A 19252-nucleotide genomic window follows, 5' to 3' on the forward strand; every position below is an offset into this window, starting at 1 on the left:
CGGCTATGAGTGAAATCACGCCTCATAGGAGACAAAGATCTTACCCTGAGCTCAACAGTGGGAGAGAGATGTAGAAATGCAAGACAACCATGAGAAACCATGAAATACTCAGAATCTAAGCCAGGATGCAATCTTTGTAGCTTTCATTCAAAGAGTAAATAAGTTGCTGATCTGCCAGCAACTAATTGTAGGCCAGCAATATAAGCTCTTCTAAGAATCCATCCATTATAAAGATTCCACGACAAAGAAAGTTAGCAGCCAATGCAAAAGGCACCCTCTATGCAAAACCCCATCCTCCAGCCTTATGCTTAGAAAGCTGTGGGCCCTGGCCTCCGTCTGCACCCCATGCCATCTTGGGGGTGGTCTGGGTACTACATTTTCAACCAGTCATTTCTCTTGCTTGCTTCTGGGTATTTGAACAAGGCTCACTTTAAAGGGAGACGCCTGTGGATGCTTTCTTTGAATTCTGCTGTAAAACAGAGAGCAGTGGCTTCTAATTAAGTTCTTAAGTAGAAGATAAATAAAGCCGACACAGAGCCTTCTGCTTCACTCCCCTGGTTGCCTGCAACTCTCAGAGGTAACACATTTTGCCTGTTCCAGGAGAACATTCCTAAAGATGGGACAAAGCCTTCTCAGCACCCTGGATTGGGGAGGTGTGACTCAGTTTCTTCAGTAAGATGGGAATGATGGTAATAATAATTCATCAATTTATTCAAGTTAGACCACTTAAAAATGCTTAAAAAATTCAGCAAATACCAGCTGTGAATGTTTAAAAAGTCTTATCAATCTTTTCCTCACTGGAAGGGAATTCTAGAGAAATTCTAAGAGGAAAAAAAAAAAATGTAATCTCCTTGAAAGCAAGGGCTGTGTTTTACTCATTTCCCAGATGCCTTTGCACAGGGTCTAGCTATGTTGGTGCTTGATATATGGTTTCTGGAGGACTAAGAAGGAGGGGAGATCACTGCAGAGCTCCACCTTTAGAGGGCAGTGCCAATGACCCTTAGGGATAGGCTCATGACAGTTTGAAGGCTGAGTTCCTGCTAGAAACAGAGAAGCATCTGTAGTTCACAGGACATTATTTTGTCTGAGAGCCTGATTCTTGGCACAGAAAACCAAGGTCCAGTTGGTTCTGAAACTGAGCAGAGGAAATTTCCAGTAGCCTCAGGCAATATGTCAAAGGAGAGTCAGGTCCATGCTCCTTCTGGCAGCCAGGAAGGGTAACTTGAAAGAAGTTGATAAGCATATTCGTAAGTGTACACACAGCTCAGCCTGAGCTCACAGAAACATTTACTTCCTCCAGGTGGGTTCATTTGGAATTTGGAATTATTGTCTAAAGCTTATGGAAAGTACCATTTTTTAATTAGGGAAGTAACCTAGAGCATAAGAACAAAGGAAAATAATTCTCCTATGAGCCATTAGGCCTCAACCAAATCACATTAGATCTGACAAACAGTGAGCAAAGGTTACCAGTATCCTCTCCAGAAAACCGTTGCTGCCATTGGATATTGTAACTGTGTGATTGTCTCTGAATAGCATGAACTGACAACAGATTTCTAATCTCACCCGGCCTCCCCTCACTCATACAACCAAAGACAAAGCAAGGCCAAAGAGTCACTGCAGCGAAGAAGTAAATTGCTTGTGTATTTATGACACTAAAGGTGATTAAAGGTGATCCAGACTATACACATCATGTGATATCATTTCTAAATGGAGCAATGTGCTCATCCCCATACCTTGTTTTCTCTGTGACTTTTTCTTTTTAATTATACTTAAAAAAAAAAAAAAGATTTATTGGCCCTCCCTTTTGGCGCAATGGGTTAAAGCACAGCACTAAGAAGCTTAAGCCACTTCTGCATGAGTTCGATTCCCGCCTGCCCCGGAGGAGCTCCACATCAGGAGGCAGGCATTCTGTAAGCATAAATAAATCTTTTTTAAAAAAAGATTTATTTATTTATTCATATAGAACTGGGGTACAGGCCAGACATGCGGTAGGTGAGAGAATACACCAGAGACAGAGCGGGAAGTAGAACAGGCAGATGTACTGAAATACACTGCTGAGGGGAGCAGCGGGCAGGTCAGGAGAGATCTGCTGCACCATGTAGGTCACCTCCGAGGCCAAGAATTGAACTTCTGCTGCAGCGACTTTGGAGAGCTTCATAATTTGATGCTTTAACCTATTGCACCACCAGGGAGGGCCCTTCAGTGACTTGTTTTTTAAACTGCCTAGTTTCTGACCCTTGCAGTTTAAAAAACAACTTCTATGATCTCTCTGTAGGGCCCACAGACACTGGAGGAGGACAGGTGTTGCTATAATACAAACAGTGTACCTTTCCCAGGATGGCATATCCCTTTAGCAAAATTGAGAAGAAATGTGGCAGAGCAGAAGCTTTGTGGGACGATATCTATATATTCTTTTTTTAGACATACTGTTTTTTTTTTCTTTTTAATATTTATTTATTTATACATACAGAACTGGAGTAGAGGTCAGAAGTGCAGGGGCACCTGGTGAAAGGATTCACCAGAGACAGAGTGGGGCGCATAAATAGGCAGATTGACAAAGTACACTGCAGAGGAGAGAAACAGGAAGGTCAGGAGAGGTCTCCTGAGCCATGTGGATCAGCTCCGGGCCTGGGGATTGAACTTGCACAGATATGGCTGCAGCGAGCTTGCAGTACTGCATCCTAACCCGTTGTGCCACCAGGGAGGGCATTTACCCGTCATTACAATCCTGATAATAACCATTGAGATGGACATAACCATTTTGCAGATAAGGAGGAAACTGAGACCGGAAAGGGCAGGTGGCTAGTCTGCCCATAACATCACTCCTGTTTCTCTTAAGTTGTCCTATCTTCTAAGATCTCTCAGGGAAGCCCATTTTCTAACTCCTCAAAGAGGAGGGAAGCTCTAGTAGAAAGCAAAGAGCATGTCAGAACCAGACATGACTAACAGAGGATCCAACTCAGACCCACTTGGTTGTTGAGGGGCTTGATGAGACCTGTGCACCCACCCAGGGAATATAAGTCTCTGATGCAGAATGGGAAGGGGATCTTGTGTGCTTTCCTTTCCAAGGACTTCAATGTGCACCTTCCATTCCTGCCTCTGTTTAATGCAAATAAAAACTTTAAGTTTTATTTCACTGAGGGGTATCTGGATCAGCCATGTCTCCCTCTACATAGCTGTATGATGAGAACACACGTAGCCCTCAAAGAGCGGCCACCAACTTCATCTGTGGTATCAAACTCAGCCCTCCCTGAGATTTCATGTACTGAGGCAGCTGGTTTACTAATAGGAGCCATCACTAGCAGAAGACAGGTTTCTCCTTACTGAAAACTTCCTATTTGCTATGACAGGAGGAGCTTTTCTCCACTCTAATTTGGTCCTCAATAGCTGCAGAAGAGTGAAGAGACTTGCCCAAGGACTCTCAGCTAGTAAATACCAGACCTGGTGCTTCCCTGGTAGTGCTAGGGGTTGAGTCTCAGTCCACAGCCACTGCAGCATGACTTTGATCCCCGGCAGGAAGCTGACCCACATGGTGCAGCAGACCTCTCCTGTCTCACCTGCTGCTCCCCTCAGCAGTGTACTTTGGTTTAATCTGCCTGTTCTGCTCCCCAGTCACTGGTGAATCTTCTCACCCCTTCCCCCACCCCCCGACCTGTACTCCAGCTCTTAAATACATACATACATACACACCAGACTTGAAAGCCGCATCTGGAGACCATGCATCCTCCCTGGAGTCATCCCCTCACTCTGCCTCCTTGGAGTCTCTACTACAAACTCTTTTACTTTGTGAATCACTCTATTTCAAAGAGACGTTACCTTGCCTACCCGTCTAGCTCACTCGTTGTCTCCTTCATTTAATCTTGTGTTCCCTCCCTGGCCTTTGTACCCATCACTGGAAGGAGGGAATGACCTACGAAGTCAATATTGACCTAAAGCCCTATTCCATTGTCCAGTGGTTCCCTTTTGTGCTCACATTTCCCCTTTCCCAGCCTCGCCCTCCATGGACCCTGCTTGCCAAAGACCTCTGGATGGACACACTCTACTTTTCATGACCTCAGGGGCTCAGCAGAAGGCGCAGTTCCAGCTTCAAGTCTTGGATAGTCCTGCCCAGTGTTATTTTACCTCACCATCTTCTCCACCTTCCAGCTTTTGCTCTTCGGAGTCTGGTCTTCACATTTGATCCTCTGATCTCCTGATCTCCTAGCTGTTCTTTTTGTCCTCAAAATTAAGTCCAAGCGGGCCCTCCCTGGTGGCGCAGCGGGTTAAAGCACTGCACTGAGAAGCTAAAGCCACTTCCTCATGAGTTCGATTCCCGCCTGCCCTGGAGGTGACCATATGGTGTGGCAGACCTCTCCTGACCCACCCGCTGCTCCCCTCAGCAGTGTACTTCGTCGATCTGCCTGTTCTGCTCCCCACTCTGTCTCTGGTGAAGCCTCTCACCGCCCCTGAGCCTCTAGCCTGTACCCCGGGTCTGTATGTACAAATAAATAAATCTTAAAAAAAAAAAAAATTAAGTCCAAGCACACATACCCTTCTCACCTTGCCTCTTGCTAGTCTTTCTTACGTCACGTCCCCTCCCCACCCCTTCTCTCTGGCAATTCCAGTCTCTCCACTCTCCCCAGACCAAACTTTTCCTGTGATATCTTAGTACCTTGTTTTTACTATTTCCTTTGCCCAGAATAAAGTTCTTTTTTAATGTACCTGGCAAACTCCTACAGACCCACTAAGGCCCATCTCAAATACTCGTCACATGCCACTTAAATGCTCTATAAATTTGTGACAATAAATGTCACAAATGCCAGTAAATGCAGCTGGAATTTGAGTTTAACACTAGCCTCACATTACATGGTTAGTAGCTTAAAAAAAAAAGAGAAACATTATGGACCCAGTTTCTTTGTTCATGGCATACAAAAAAATGCCTTATGGATGTGCAAAGCTTTGCATCTTACAGTTGTCATGACCAGGGCAGCCAGCCCCCAAGGATGGGAGGTTCAGGGTCCCTTGATCATTCCCACCTCTCCCTCAGGCTGCCTGAAGCTTGCAGACCGGCTCCCTCCATAAGCCCATCCCCCCTCACCTTCCCACCCCACCAATCCTGTACCTGAGGAACTTGTTGAGGTCCCCATGCTTCATGTACTCAAACACCATGATGAGCGGGTCGCCCTCCACACAGACGCCATAGAACTTGACAATGTGCTCATGCTGCAGGTTGGTCAACAGCTCCGCCTCACGGTGGAAGTCCTTGCGGGCATTGTCACTGGCATCCTTCAGTGTCTGGGAAGGCAGCAGACAGGGAGGAAACCAACATAGCTGAGTTGACATCAAAGGGAAGGTTACATTGAGAAGGAGTTACTTCGGTGGACAGGAGACTTCTAGGAGGGAAAGAAATTCATCTTCTTCATTACAAAAAAGATTGGAAATGAGGAATAGTGTTCGAGTGAGTAACGGTGGAAGAGTGCCTTATAGGAATCCAGATTCCATCAGGTGGTTTCTCATCAGGCGACAGCATGAGGCTTATAAGGCTTCATTTTTTTTTAAGGATTTATTTATTTATGCATACAGGACTGGGGTACAGGCCAGAGGTGCAGGAATGGTGAGAAGATTCACCAGAGACAGAGTGGGGAGCAGAACAGGTTGATTGATGAAGTACACTGCTGAGGGGAGCAGCAGGTGGGTCAGGAGAAGTCTGCTGTGCCATGTGGTCACCTCTGGGGCGGGAGGTCAAGCTCACGCTGATGTGGCTTTAGCTTCTTTTAATGATGTGCTTTAACCCACTGTTCACCAGGGAGGGGCTGGCTTCATTGTTTTAAACCCTGGTCTGAGCCCAACCCTCTGCATGAACATCTTGCTTATTTGGTACTTGATGTGCTTTCTAGGATGCTAGGTGTAGCTCACTGCTGCTCATATAACCGCTGAAAAGCTTTATGCTATGCAAATATTCAGCAGAATAAAGAGGATAATAAGCCCTCCCACACCATCTTCAGGCTTCACCAGTGATTATCTTTCTAGTTTTACTATGTCATACTCTAAAAAGTCTTCTCTGATAGGTGCCAACCACATTCTGGGCTCTGGACACATCCCTGCCCAGTGAGCTGCTAGAAGGCCAAGTCATGCAGCCAAGAAGATGTCCAGGCTCATTCCAGCCAGATTCTGGTGTCTTTGGTTCTCTGCTCACCTGCCACCTGCCACCAGGGAGTCCTATAGGACAAAAATTGGCCTTGCTGGTGTTGGACACATGTGCAGAGCTTCAGTCACTGAGCCAGAGCTGTGGTGGCAGCAGGAAGACACTGGCCCAAATCCCAGTGTTGGAATTTATGGGAAAATTATAAAATTAATTATACATCAGGTTCAAAACACAGCTCACTGAATGGAATGGTTCCCCTGTCTTTCTGTCCCTTTTGCTCTCTTACATGCCTTTCTTGAAAACCGCTTCCATGTCAAGAAGCATCCAAAGCTGCCCACAGGAGAGTGGTCCCAACCTCCTTTTCTCTGCATATGCCCTTCTCTCTCCCTGGAAGGGACACTGGGGCATAGTATTGGAGGCTGAATAACTTCCCCCCAAAGATGCCCACACCCCAATTCCAAGGATCCTAAAAATAGGTCACCTTATGTGACAAAGAGAATATTGCATGTATGGTTAGGTAAGAATCTCAAATTCTTAAATTCTTAAAGTCAGAGCTGTTTCTGGCTCATTCAAGTACATTCAAGGTTATCAAACAAGGGTCCTTATGAGAGGGGACAGGAGGAATAAAAGAGAGAAGAAGCAGGGACAGAAATAGAGGTCAAAGTGGCAAAAAGATGTTATGCTGCTGGTTTTGCTGCTACAAGGAGGAACATGAGCCAAGGAGGGTAGGTGATCTCTAAAACCTGGAGAAGACAAGGAAGCAGCTTCTACCTCAGAGTCTCTGGAAGGAGACAGCCTTGCTGACATCTTGACTTTAGCTTAATAAAATTTCTAGAACTAGAAGTAATATAACAGAAATAATATTGTGTTGTTTTAATGAGAATGTGTTACAGTAACTACAGGGAATGTAGCTCCTTTCTCTAAGTTCATAGAGCAAAACACACATGTGGGACATTTCTCTCCACGGAGGAGGAATTGATGAATATATGGGACTCACCTCATCTAAGCAACAAGGAAGTGTTAAGATGGTGCGGCAGCATCAAGACCACAGTCTTTTCTGGTTTGAGGCATATTTTGTGTTTATTACTGACTGCTTAATCCAGTGTCAACAGCTAAACGAACACCAGTCCCACAAAGTCTCCACAAACTTGAGATAAATGAACATTGGAAAGGAATGAAAATTGTCCGTTGGGAAAGGCGGAACATGGGCCCAAGTGAGGAAGAGAAATCTGAAGACCCAAAGAAACAGGAGGGAGAATGTAAGTCTGAGGGGGGCCACTTTCCAGTGCACCTCTCTCCAGGAGAACTGGCCCCCACATACCTGTGTTCCCCTTTCAGTCACACAGCTAGTCCTCACCACAGGGGGCCTCACGTAGAAGGGGGTCTAACTTGGAACTGACAGGTTTGTGTTCAAATGCTGGTTCTGCATGAGAACTATCTGAATTCTGTTTTTCTGTTTTCTAGAGTGAGAGTAAGAGCAGCTTCTGTTTCTTCCAGTCACTCGTAGGCCTTGGAGAGAACCCATAAGTTAAGATTCCCCCCTCCAGGCCCTCTCTGGTGGCACAGTGGGTTAAAGCACAGCACTAAGAAGCTAAAGCCACTTCCGCATGAGTTCGATTCCCGCCTGCCCCAGAGGTGACCACATGGCGTGGCAGACCTCTCCTGACCCACCCACTGCTCCCCTCAGCAGTGTACTTTGTCAAAAAAAAAAAAAAAAGATTTCCCCCTCCAGAGTCCCAGTGGAGGGTGTTTGAGCAATTTGAATTCTGAATACAACCAGGCCTGTATTCAGTTACTTGCATGAGGACCCCAGGAAAACCAAGAGATAAGGCGTGGAGCTGCAGTGCTTCTGAGTGTGCCACTGTTCTCACCCCAAAGGCTTGACAGCCTGTAGTATTTTCTCAGAGATTTTATTTATTCAGAGATTGAGCTGAGTCACTGAGGTAGCTTGTTTCTAAGATGCTGGTCCATTTATCATAGTGCCAAGGGGAATCCTCTTAGGTCACAAACAAATCCTACATACAGTTTTTACCTTACATGTTAGCTAACTAGTGTTGACTCAAAAATGATAGAGTGTGTTTGTATGTGTGAGGGAGGAAGGGGGAAATGAGAGAGAGAATGTCAGGCAGTGGAGTAAAAGTGTAAGAAGACAGAAGACAGAATGAATACACTGGATTTGCTTTGAAAGAATTAAGAAGTAGCTAATATTTCCATTTCCAAAAGAGAACCATTTAGGGCAGTCTCCACTCTTAGTACAATGTAAAAAACCCATGATGCTACAGTGCAATTCTTTTAAAGATTTATTTATTTATGCATGTAAGAACTTGGGTACAGGCCAGAAATTCAGGGAGGGGGGGCGGTAAGAGGATTCACCAGAGACAGAGTGGGGAGCAGAACAGGTAGATTGAGTGAAATACAGTACAGAGAGGAGCAGCAAGCAGGTCAGGAGAGGTTTGCCCTGCCATGTGGGTCACCTCCCTAGCCGGGGATCAAACTCACGTGCCAGTAGCTGTGGATAGCTTCACAGTGCTGTGCTTTAACACCCACTGGCCACCAGGGAGGGCCCTTCAGTGCAATTTTTGAATTTAAGAAATATCTTGCTACTCGTGGGGCAGAGATATGTCTCACAAACCTGGATTCATCCTATATATCCATCCATTTTTGCACATTGGGCCTTTTTTCGAAATTATGATTCAATTCTATTTTAAGAGATTCAGAAAATATGGCAGTAACAAGTTGGACAAAATCATCTTCTGAATTTGGCACTCTAAAGATATTTTTTTTCCTAAGGGGCCCACTGCCAGACAGCAATCAGAAGTTGGAAAAATCCTGCTATCAACCCTATTTATGAAAACCATCTCTGTTTTAGTATCATGGCTGATAGTCATTTTACTCAATTAAGAGAGGCTTGGCTGGTTCCTTTGGTCCTTTGGCAGTGGACATGAGGTGGCAGCTTCCCTCACTAACAATTCCCTCTACTTAACTTTCATTTTGATAGACATATTTTCCCCATCAGTGAGTATTGCTATTTTCTTATTCCTGGTATAGGTCTTGTAGCTTCATTATTCCTGGTGAATTTCCTGACACACCAAAAGCCACTATTCTTTCTGAAGACATTCTCAAAGAAGAGGTCTCATCTAGAGCTACACAAGTTGGAAATAAACAAATCCTACCTATTTGTTTCAGAGTTGGATTCATTGATTCAGAGTTGGTACAATGAAGTAGCATGAAATAAACAAAAGCACAGAATTGAGAAAGTACTGAAGGTGAAACAGAAGCAAGAAAATTTATCATTTAACTGAAGTGTCTCCACAAAGTACCTAGGAGGAGAGGCAAGTGGATTTTGTAGAACCTACCATAATGATACTGTGTTGCAAGCTATGGATGGTTTAGAAGACACAGGTAAAACAGAGACAGTGTCCTATTTTATACTAACTTCATATACTAACCTCATACTACCAGTGTCTATTTTATACTAACCCCAATGCTTTTTAGAGATCACAGAAACAAAGGTAAGGTGAAAGGTCAAATGGAAGAGATTATTATGGCAAACCCTCCCTATGCCAAATATCTACCACTGCAGTTAAAACACACAGAACAAAGACTAAACTCTCATTTGCGGCACCTAAGATGCATGAGAATTCTTGTCAACATGCCTGAGTCTCACTGGGTGAGGACTTCTGGATCCAGATCTGTTGCTTCTGAAGTCTCCTTGATCTCCATTATCCAATATGGCAGCCAACAACCACATGTGGCTAGTGATCATTTGAAATATGGCTTGTTCAAAGTGCAATGTTCCATAGGTGAAAAATTCCAGACTTTGGAAACATGGTATGACCAAAATATCTCAGTATTTTTATATGAAATGTTGCAATAAGAATATTTTATATATGAATTAAACTATATTAATAAGAGTATTTTGACCAGTTTCTTCTTGCTTTTTTTTTTTTTAAGTCATAGTAGGAAGCCTTAAAATTTAAGTGTAGTTTGCATTTGTGGCTGACATTATTCTTCGGTAGGAATGCACTGTTATATAAAAGTCACCTCCATAAGCTGTTAATAGGTCAACATGCTTCTTGGGAACTTTGGAAAACAACACTAAACTAAAATAGAATTAAGACACCCTTCTAATAAGGCTCTTACAGGCGATGACTGGCCAATTATTTAGAGTTAGCCATTGTCACAATTCTGTGTGATTCTTCTTAAAGGGATTTCTCTAGAGAAATATACAGAATGTTTTTATAAAATTCGCATAGAAAATGAACTTTGAAGAAAAGTATTTTAATAAATTCAAGCATAGGATGAGTTTGATAGAAATAAAATCCTAAAAACTAAGGTGTGTACAACAAAGGGCTTCATAACATTCTTGCAAATATGGTCTCATTTTAAAAAATAATAGCGACAAATACTCAGGTAGTGTTCACTGTATACAAGAGACCAACACTCTATCAACTCAATTACATTATCTGCCCCTTTGAGAGGACTTTAATTATGCATTAAGTGACAACCTCAAACACAAGATTCATAACTGGGATGCTGACTGCTGTTATCTTTATTTGCACTGCTGTGCTGATTCTTGTGGTTCAGATTCTAACAAGTAAACCATCCAGTGGGGAACAGGAGACTAAGTTCTAATTCAAGTATGTCAAAATACTTCAGTAATTAAGGGGATAAAACTAATGGTTTATGCTTGCATATTGCATCAAGTTGAATATTCTAAACAGTAAATCTTTTGAAGACCAGGATCTATTTCTAGCAGAGCACATCATAAGCTAACTTCTACCTATACTGCAAGATACTGACAGGCTTTAAATAAACCAGCATGCAAATGCCTGAGACAACTTCAGTAACTACAAAGGTGCTGGTGGATCATGGTTGACCCTGACTCAATTATGAGTTGGATTTTTATGTTAAAGTCAACTAAAATGCAGCACAACTACTATAATGCATATGTTCCAGAGATAGAGATGAATAACATTAATCCTCCAGCTAAGTTTGATACCAGCTGAGTCCTCAAAAGAGTGGAAAGTCCTGTTTTGGTTTTAGCATTTTCTGAAAAGATGTGGATAAATTGGAGATCAGCCAGAAAAGTGGCCTACTGAGACAAATGAGCAAAAACAGATCCCCCATCAAAGGTTAAAAGTTGAAGTTACTGAGACAGTAACTTGATGGGGCAACTTGATAAGGGGGCCCATCTATCTCTAGCACAGAAGGGATTCTTACCACAAAAATGTTGCTCTCCATCCTTTACTGCATGTGAGTGTGCATGTGTGTGTGCATCACAGAGACACCAGGAAAGAATGCACTCATACTAAGGAACAATAGAAATCTATTAAGCAATGGCTGAACAATAAAGATAATTAAGTCTTTTAACAAGCCACTATTAAAAGTTCTACAATTTCTGTTCCTAGACACTTGTAAAGATAGAATCAATAGTACTTTCCACAACCTTACGTCTTGTTAAGGTATACAAAGTATTTTTTTAAGGTAACACTGGCAAATGTTCTCTTAAATACACTAATCTTGTTATCATTCATTTCCATCTTTGTGGGAACAAGGATTTCACATGCCAAGGTAATTGGAGAAGTAGGAGGAAGCACAGGAAGAGGGGGGAATGGGAGGGAGACATCACTATTAATCAAGATGTGAGGACTGATGTGACCACTGTCTTAAACATGTAAAGAGAGAAAATGGCCATCAGTCTTAGAAATTAACTGGCCTGGATAGGATACTTGAATTCAGGAATGTTTGAGTCTCTTTTCCATTTAAGAATTGTTTCACTGTTAAAGAATTGGCAACAATGAGCTTTCTTTTTCGAGCACCAGTATTTTTCGAGCCCTATATGAATTGTGAGCCAAGTGGCTCTAGACGCAGCACTAGCCCCTGTGGATGGCTGGACCTCAGGTAAGTGGTATGGCATGAAGACAGATTGGGGTGACTGGACACATAGTGCATCCCTTCTTCAAGTATGAGAATGTGGGTGAGATGGACTTGTGAGCAGCAACTGGGATGGAAGCAACAGTCAGCTTAGGGAGCAGCATGCAAGGAGTAGCTGCACTCCCCTTAGCAAGGGAAACTGGAGAATCCCTACTGTCTGCTACAGGGAAGCTAAATGAGGACAGTAGGTGGGTTACCTCAGCCCCTCAGAGAGCTTTCAGATTCTGACTGGTGGGAAGCCAGGCTTTCCCAGAGCTCCAATTTGAGTAGGTTTTCCTTCACTTCCCTCCCATAAGATCTCTTTCCCCTTGTTTGGCTATAGCATCTAGAATATTCCCTGAGGAACCAGTGCTTCCCTACACTCAGTCCATATGTATTGGATAGAGCTGACATCTTCTAATTTCACAACATATATGTGACCCAGGCCTGGATAATCAGAGTATATCAGAATCTATTCTTTTGGCCAGAGGAAAAGGTGACATAACTCAAGATAACACATTGTGTTTGTTTACTTGATTTGGTTTGTCAGGGTGTGAGTATATGGGAGCAACAATGGGCACCCGGATGATGAGGAAGCCTGAGGTTTAGTCCTGTACTAAGATCTGACATTAAATGGCCTCTGTCAAGCTCTGTGACTTTAGATGGCTCATTTATCTACCCTGAGTTCCCCTTCCCTCATGGGCAAAATGTGGGAATTAAGCTGAAGAATATTAGTAATATTTCTATATATCTTTATAGGGATTCAATCACTTCTAAAAACAGACAACATTATTCTGTATATATCATCTATACAGTTACATTTAGCTATAAAATTTCTTGTCTACCATAACTCATCAAAACATTTCCTTACTTAGAAATGCCAACTGAAATGTCTTTACTTTTTCAAAAGGCTACTATTTCTGTAGTCTACCCATCTATCCATCCAGCCATCCACCCATCCATCCATTTACTCACACACACACACACACACACACACACACACACACACACACACACACATCTCTCCACTCATCTATCCCTTCATTCCTTCATCCTAATACCACATATTAGATAATGTGCTAAGAGGGCTGGTTCGTTCCCTGGGGGAGTATGCCATTATTACAGAGGAGACAAGCATTGATGCCATTGATTAAATAAGCCTGGGAGTACATATGTTATTAACAACTTTTACAAATGCTATGTGGTATGGACACCTTATTAGAGTATTATAGGGTGGCTGTCTTACATAAAGGAGCAGGCACTGGGAGATCTCCAGGTAGAGGAGCAACCTGAAGTGAGAACTGATAGCTAGACTAAGGGGCTGGGCTAGGCATGGGGGATGGTGACAATATGTTGGAAGCTGAGGGTTCATCAATCAATTCTCCCAAACCTTTTGTGAAGAAAACCATCATTTCCTTTGTTTACAAGATGATATGCAGAAGCATGAAAAAACAAAAGTCCTATCAGATTGCAAAGAAGGTTCTGCTGAACTCAGATTAAACTATTTCTCTTTCACCAGGTTTTCTGTGCACACCTACTACATACACCTTGGGGGAGTCAAGTAAACTTCCCTAGATTTAGTTTCACTTCTATAAAACATAAGACTTGGGTTATCTATATGATTTCTATGGTCTGGCTTATATTCAACATTTTATATTTCTAGAAATGCACTGCAGTTGGTGGAGAGGGCACAAATCCTACTAAGCACACTTGTGGCTATGTTTTAAAAACAACAATCAGCATGAATTCATAGTACAGGGAAATGTTTTAGCAATTGTAACTATTGACATGCAGGATAAAATCAAAAATAGCTAATGCAGGCACAGCTAATGCAGGAAAATTGCAATGAAGCGTTTCCTTGGCAATTGAGTTACTTAAAGGTGAAGTAACTCATTTTGATCAAAGACTGGGTTCTCTGCCTCTCATCCAACACTATGGCTTCTTCAACTGTAATTCATTGTTACAGGGGGAAAAAACAAAGGTCATCCAAAAATATCAGAACAATCTGGTTGGATCTGAATAAGCAGATACTCTAATGAAAGAGGCTTACCCACCCGCGGATGCCCTTGAGTTCCCTGTATATGCCTTAGGCTCACTCATGTCCATTTAAACTGGTTCTTGTGGAACCCTTAAGTTCTTAAATCATTGGGGCAAGAGACACTAGAATTTATGGAAATCTGACATCTATCAATCTGAAAGCAAAGCCTTGAATTTCAAACCAGTCAGCTCCTTCTAGAAAAAGGAAAAAGGACAATAGCTGCTATTTCTTAGCATGAATAATCAATGCTGCAGGGGTTGCTAGGCAACTGGCAGAAAGACTGTCAAGCATCCCTGTGCCTCCAGTGGAAGAGGAGCAGGGCTGGCAGTCACTCCTCACTCCTTGGAGGTGACAGGCTGTGCTGGCCCTGGAAGTCAGTTTGTCACTGCTGAAAATACATCCCTTTAGTGTGGTCAGGACTGTAGAAATTGTACTCCTCAGCTCGTTTAGATTTTAAGTATATGTTTAAGTGCCTGCAGCCCTAAGGATGAGTAAGCCAGGCTGACTAGAGATAACTCTGGGAAAGGTCTGCCGTTTTTTTTCTGATACAATTTCTCCCGGAAGATTCAACTTTCCATTGTGTGGCTGAAGCCTTTGAACACAGAGGGTTAAAATGGGCCTCCTCTCTGAAGCTTGGAATCATTCTAGAAAACAGAGCAAAACTTCTGATTTCAACAAAAATTCACATTTGAGGTCACTGAGCTAACTCTCCCTAAGTATGTCACCTTGAGGTTGGAATGAATTGTTCGGCCATCACCATTTTGTTCTTCCTTGTGGAGGTAATGGTTTCATTTGAATTTCAAGAACAGTAGCAGCAAAGAGGCCAAGATTTGATAAAGAAATCACCTCTTCTTAATTTTTTTGAGCAATGTTGATTAAGGAGCAAATATCCATAACCATCATATGGCATTAATTTGTAGACACTTACTTGGCAAAGTCAGCAATGTATAAGGACTAGATTTTGGGTCAGAGCCTGAGGTGAGATTAGTACTAGGATTAGGATTTAAAACAGAGAGTGGTTTCACTGATGGTGGTGATGTGAATATGACCAGACAGAAGCATGCCATGGGCAAGGAATTGGTTACACACTGCTGTCTCTGGCCCTTTATTATTATAAACCCTGACGTTCTATTTTAGTATGTGTTTGAAAGGAAATGTAATGTGTGAGTTGATAGTGCCCTGTATTTGTCTATTCAGCACCCTCTTCTTAAAGACATTGAAAATACAAGAAGTTGGCACAAAACGACGACTCCAAGGTGAAAGACTACACATCCTGGTTTAGGGAGGCTTTCTCTATATCTGGTTGGGTTCTCTCAACTATTCCTACACTTTCACCTGAATCTCCTGGGATTATTTTATATTCAGAGATCCCCACCTGTGATCCCATAAAGTATATTCAGAGTCTGAAGGCCCAGCTTAATTCCCAAAGTGGTCTCTAAATAGTAATGGAAACACACCTAGGACATGAAACCAAGTCTTCACTCTCCCTGTCTTTAACACATGACTAGATTAGGATTTGATGTTCCTGAAACTTCTTATAGTGCTGACATTTTATCAGTCAATAATTCTACAAGAATGGAGGCATTTTTTTTTGGGGGGGGGGGAGGATCTCATTGATCCAAAGGGGAAAAAATTGTAGCACAAGAAAGCGAAGACTGCAGATGTAACACTATCAAATGTTCTGAACATTCTGTGCTTTTAAGGTGCTTTGGAGCAGATGAAAGAAAAGAGGAAGCATGAGCAGCAGGAATGGGCTGTCCTCAGGTCACTGCTGAAGTCCCACTTTGACAGCTTCTACCCTACTTGATGCCACTAGGACCTCCTCTCTCCTCCCCTCTTCTTGGCTTTACCCCTCCCCCACCTCCATTTGCCGATCTTAATGAGATGATGTTTATTTTACATATACTGAATTTTTCACCACTAGAATATCTGTCCTTTATTCACTCCACAGTACAAATTTTAGGAGTCTCTGTTGAGAGTCTGGAAATATCTCTGACATTCCGTTTAGTTAGTTTTGATGACAAGCAAATGCCGTTTTTCCTTTGGATGAACTTCAATAGAAGCTGTGTGTGTAGTCTGCAGGATGATTTCTCTCTTCAATTTCACATTATGTATATTCTGAAGTATTTTAAGGTTAAATACAATGGTAATGGAATATAGATCTAATTTTCAAAAATGAAAAGTTCTGGTTATGATAAGTAAACATGTGCTATTTACACAAATTATTTTGTGTTTGGTAGAAACAAACAAAGCTCTTCTAAGAAACCAAGATGTAATATTTTATTACTTAAGTCATTTGCTTGGCACTTTAATTTATTTTATAAACATGTATCTCTTGTATGTGTTTATATATATATATGTGTGTGTGTATAAATATTATTCAATACTTTGGTGAATTTTTTTTTAGTATCTTGATAATGTGTACATAAATGATTTGCTAAAATCTTTTTGTGATTTTCATTAATTCTGATGTTTTCAAGAGCTCAGTGGTAATTTCATCCCCTTCAATAATGTTTATCTTATGGAAGATCAGATCTCCTGGTTGAGGGTATGGTGAAAGGCTGTGATCAAGGTCTTCAGACCACTTGATTGTGTTTTCTAGGTTGTAGGTTGCCATCCATGCCAGGAGTGAACCCTGCCTATGCTAAATAAAATCCTGGAGTCTTGGAAACATTTGGAAGAAACAAGGGGTATCATGGCATCAGAATAGAGAATGAGAAGATAAGTAAAGTCCATGATCCTCTCTTCCAGAATCTCAAACACATACAAACTCCAGCTCAGACTAACTCAAGCTCCAAGCACTCTGAAGAAACAGATGGAGACTCAGAGAATTAGGTGGAGTCTTGATTGAATTCTGTTTAACCTCACTGACTTCCATCCAAAATGTAGGTAGCATTTACTTAGAAGACTAACTCCAGCATTTCACAGCCTGCAGAGGGTAGGTTACTCCTGAGAAGAACATCTATGTCCAAATAGCCTCCCCACTAGCCATTTAGCTAAGTCAATTTGAACACATCCACCATAGCATATGTAATTTGTTTTTGAATTCATTAAAATGAATTAAGATAAAATAAAGTAACTCTTCCACACATTATTATGACCAAGGGTAGTGAGATATTCTGGAGTGTTCTCTTACCTTCACTGCCACCAATATCTTGTCCTGGTCAGGATAAAGGTTATAGCATTCAGCTAGGAAAACTTTTCCAAAGGCTCCTTCACCTAGCTCCCTTTTTAGAACGATATTGTGTCGCTTGATGTGCTGAACAACTGAAAGACAAAAACAGAAGGGAATTAGAATCAAGACATACTGAGGGGAAGGTTTAGGCAGGGGAGCCAACAGGCTTAGATTCTCTCCTCTGCACACAGAAAGCCCAAGGAAGAGCTTAGGGGCCATCTTTATGGTTTACCACAAATGTCTGGAAAGCATCATACTGAAATTTCCAGAGCTCATTTTTTAAAGGCTTATTTATTTATGCATACAAGAACTGGGGTACAGGCCAGAGGTGTGTGATGGAGGGGGTTGAGAGGATTCACGAGAGAGAGAGTGGGGAGCAGAACAGGCAGATTGACTGAAATATACTGCTGAGGGGAGCAGTGGGGAAGACAGGAGAGGTCTGCCGTGCCATGTGGGTCACCTCCCTGCTCAGGGATCTAACTTGCGCTCTACAGTACTGCACCTTAACCTGTTGAACCACCAGGGAGGGCCCTTAGTTTTTGTTTTTAATATAATTCAAGTAGTGACCTCGCCACTGGCTTCAAGATGACACTAATGACTTCAAAGACAAGGAAAGGGGAAAGATGAGAAAGGAACTGTCATTAATGACAGGCATCTTATACCCCAGATGCTTTGCATACATTTTTCAGTCATGTTTCTAGTAAGAAGACTTCCTTACTTGTTTGCTAAACTGCCTTAGACTCCTGAGACTTAGAGAGCACAAAAGGTGGCCAATGCTGATTTGTGGTTTGTCCTCACACCAGTTGTAGCCTCTGGTGAGGTGGGTTAGACAAGCATTGAGTTTCACTCACAGAAATATCTAGACTGTGCTAAGGGACAGCTTCCTTCACCCTTTTCTTGATTCTCCAAAGCAAGAGACGAGAGTAAAGGAGAAGCTTCCGGAGAAGAGCAGTATTTCCCCCCTCAGTCTATAGCAGAGCTGGTTCATGTCACTCATCCATGTCCCCTCCTGCAGAGTGACACCAGGGGCAGCAAAATTTCTCTTAAACCCTTTCCCATTTTCTGCAAGGTAGAAACCAGAGTGAAGTAAAACTCAGGCCACAGCCAGTGGAGAAGCCCAAAAGGAGACACAAGTGCACATGAACCATGGGTTCCTTAGTATGGGTCTCCTCAGGTCAGGGACACAGATCTTCACTGAAATCCTCATCCCCAATGGCAGTATTTAAGACATTATTGGCTTTGCCTGGTTTTGTTTCTACAGATACAGAATCATACTATATATATTCTTCCATAAACTACATCGTTCAAGAATGTTCTTGAGATTGAATTAGATTGAGATACAAGGAGTATACTGTACTGTTTCTTTTACTTTTGCTACTTTATGATGTTCCATGGAAGGACTACACCACCTGTTGGGTATCCATTCAATGTTAATGGATATAAATGCAAGTGGTGATTAAGGTTTTACTTTAATAGGATCTTCCCCTCTCCCCCAATAGTTCAGGTGGTTTGGAGCTATGCCTGCTTCCATCAGTCTCTGGGAACTCAAAAATGATAAAAATCCCAAGGTCTTTTATGAGCAACAATATTAATGAATGCAACAATGTATATTAATTTCCAGATTATAGGGGCAACCCTTGCATAGAAGAGAAGTGGGTTCGTTAAGTAGAGAACATATATGAAGAGATAAAAGTGATCCTTAGGAGAATTAGCTACACTGCTTATATCTAATACTTGCTGCATGTTCATCAAGAATTAAACTGCTGCTTGCCTTATTTTATTCTCTAAGCAGATCAAGGGAAGAATTTAACTATTACTTGACTTACACTTTTTTAAAAATTAATTTTCTCATCAGAGAAAATATTGGTGGGAAATAAGTTTAGAGAACTATGGATAAAGCCACAATTTCATCTTCTTCATAACTGAAATTGATGAGTCCTCTTTTCCTATGATGACTTTGAATAAGTACATGTATCTTCTCTTAAAAAAAAAAAAAAAA

General features: G+C 42.0%; 1 protein-coding gene across 1 annotated transcript in view; it reads right to left on the reverse strand.

Annotated features, from left to right (window-relative positions):
* Positions 1 to 19252, reverse strand: part of NTRK2 (neurotrophic tyrosine kinase, receptor, type 2) — a 316763-nt gene that overhangs the window by 67973 nt on the left and 229538 nt on the right. Inside the window, exons 14-15 of the mRNA XM_012721348.1 lie at positions 17215 to 17345; positions 5102 to 5274 (exon numbers count right to left, since the gene is read on the reverse strand). Of these exons, the coding sequence (XP_012576802.1) occupies positions 5102 to 5274; positions 17215 to 17345 (304 nt within the window). The remainder of the gene's footprint in view (positions 1 to 5101; positions 5275 to 17214; positions 17346 to 19252) is intronic.

The sequence above is a fragment of the Condylura cristata genome, unplaced genomic scaffold (assembly GCF_000260355.1).
Source record: "Condylura cristata isolate star-nosed mole 26May11 unplaced genomic scaffold, ConCri1.0 scaffold00006, whole genome shotgun sequence".
In the NCBI taxonomy this organism is placed as follows: Eukaryota; Metazoa; Chordata; class Mammalia; order Eulipotyphla; family Talpidae; genus Condylura; species Condylura cristata.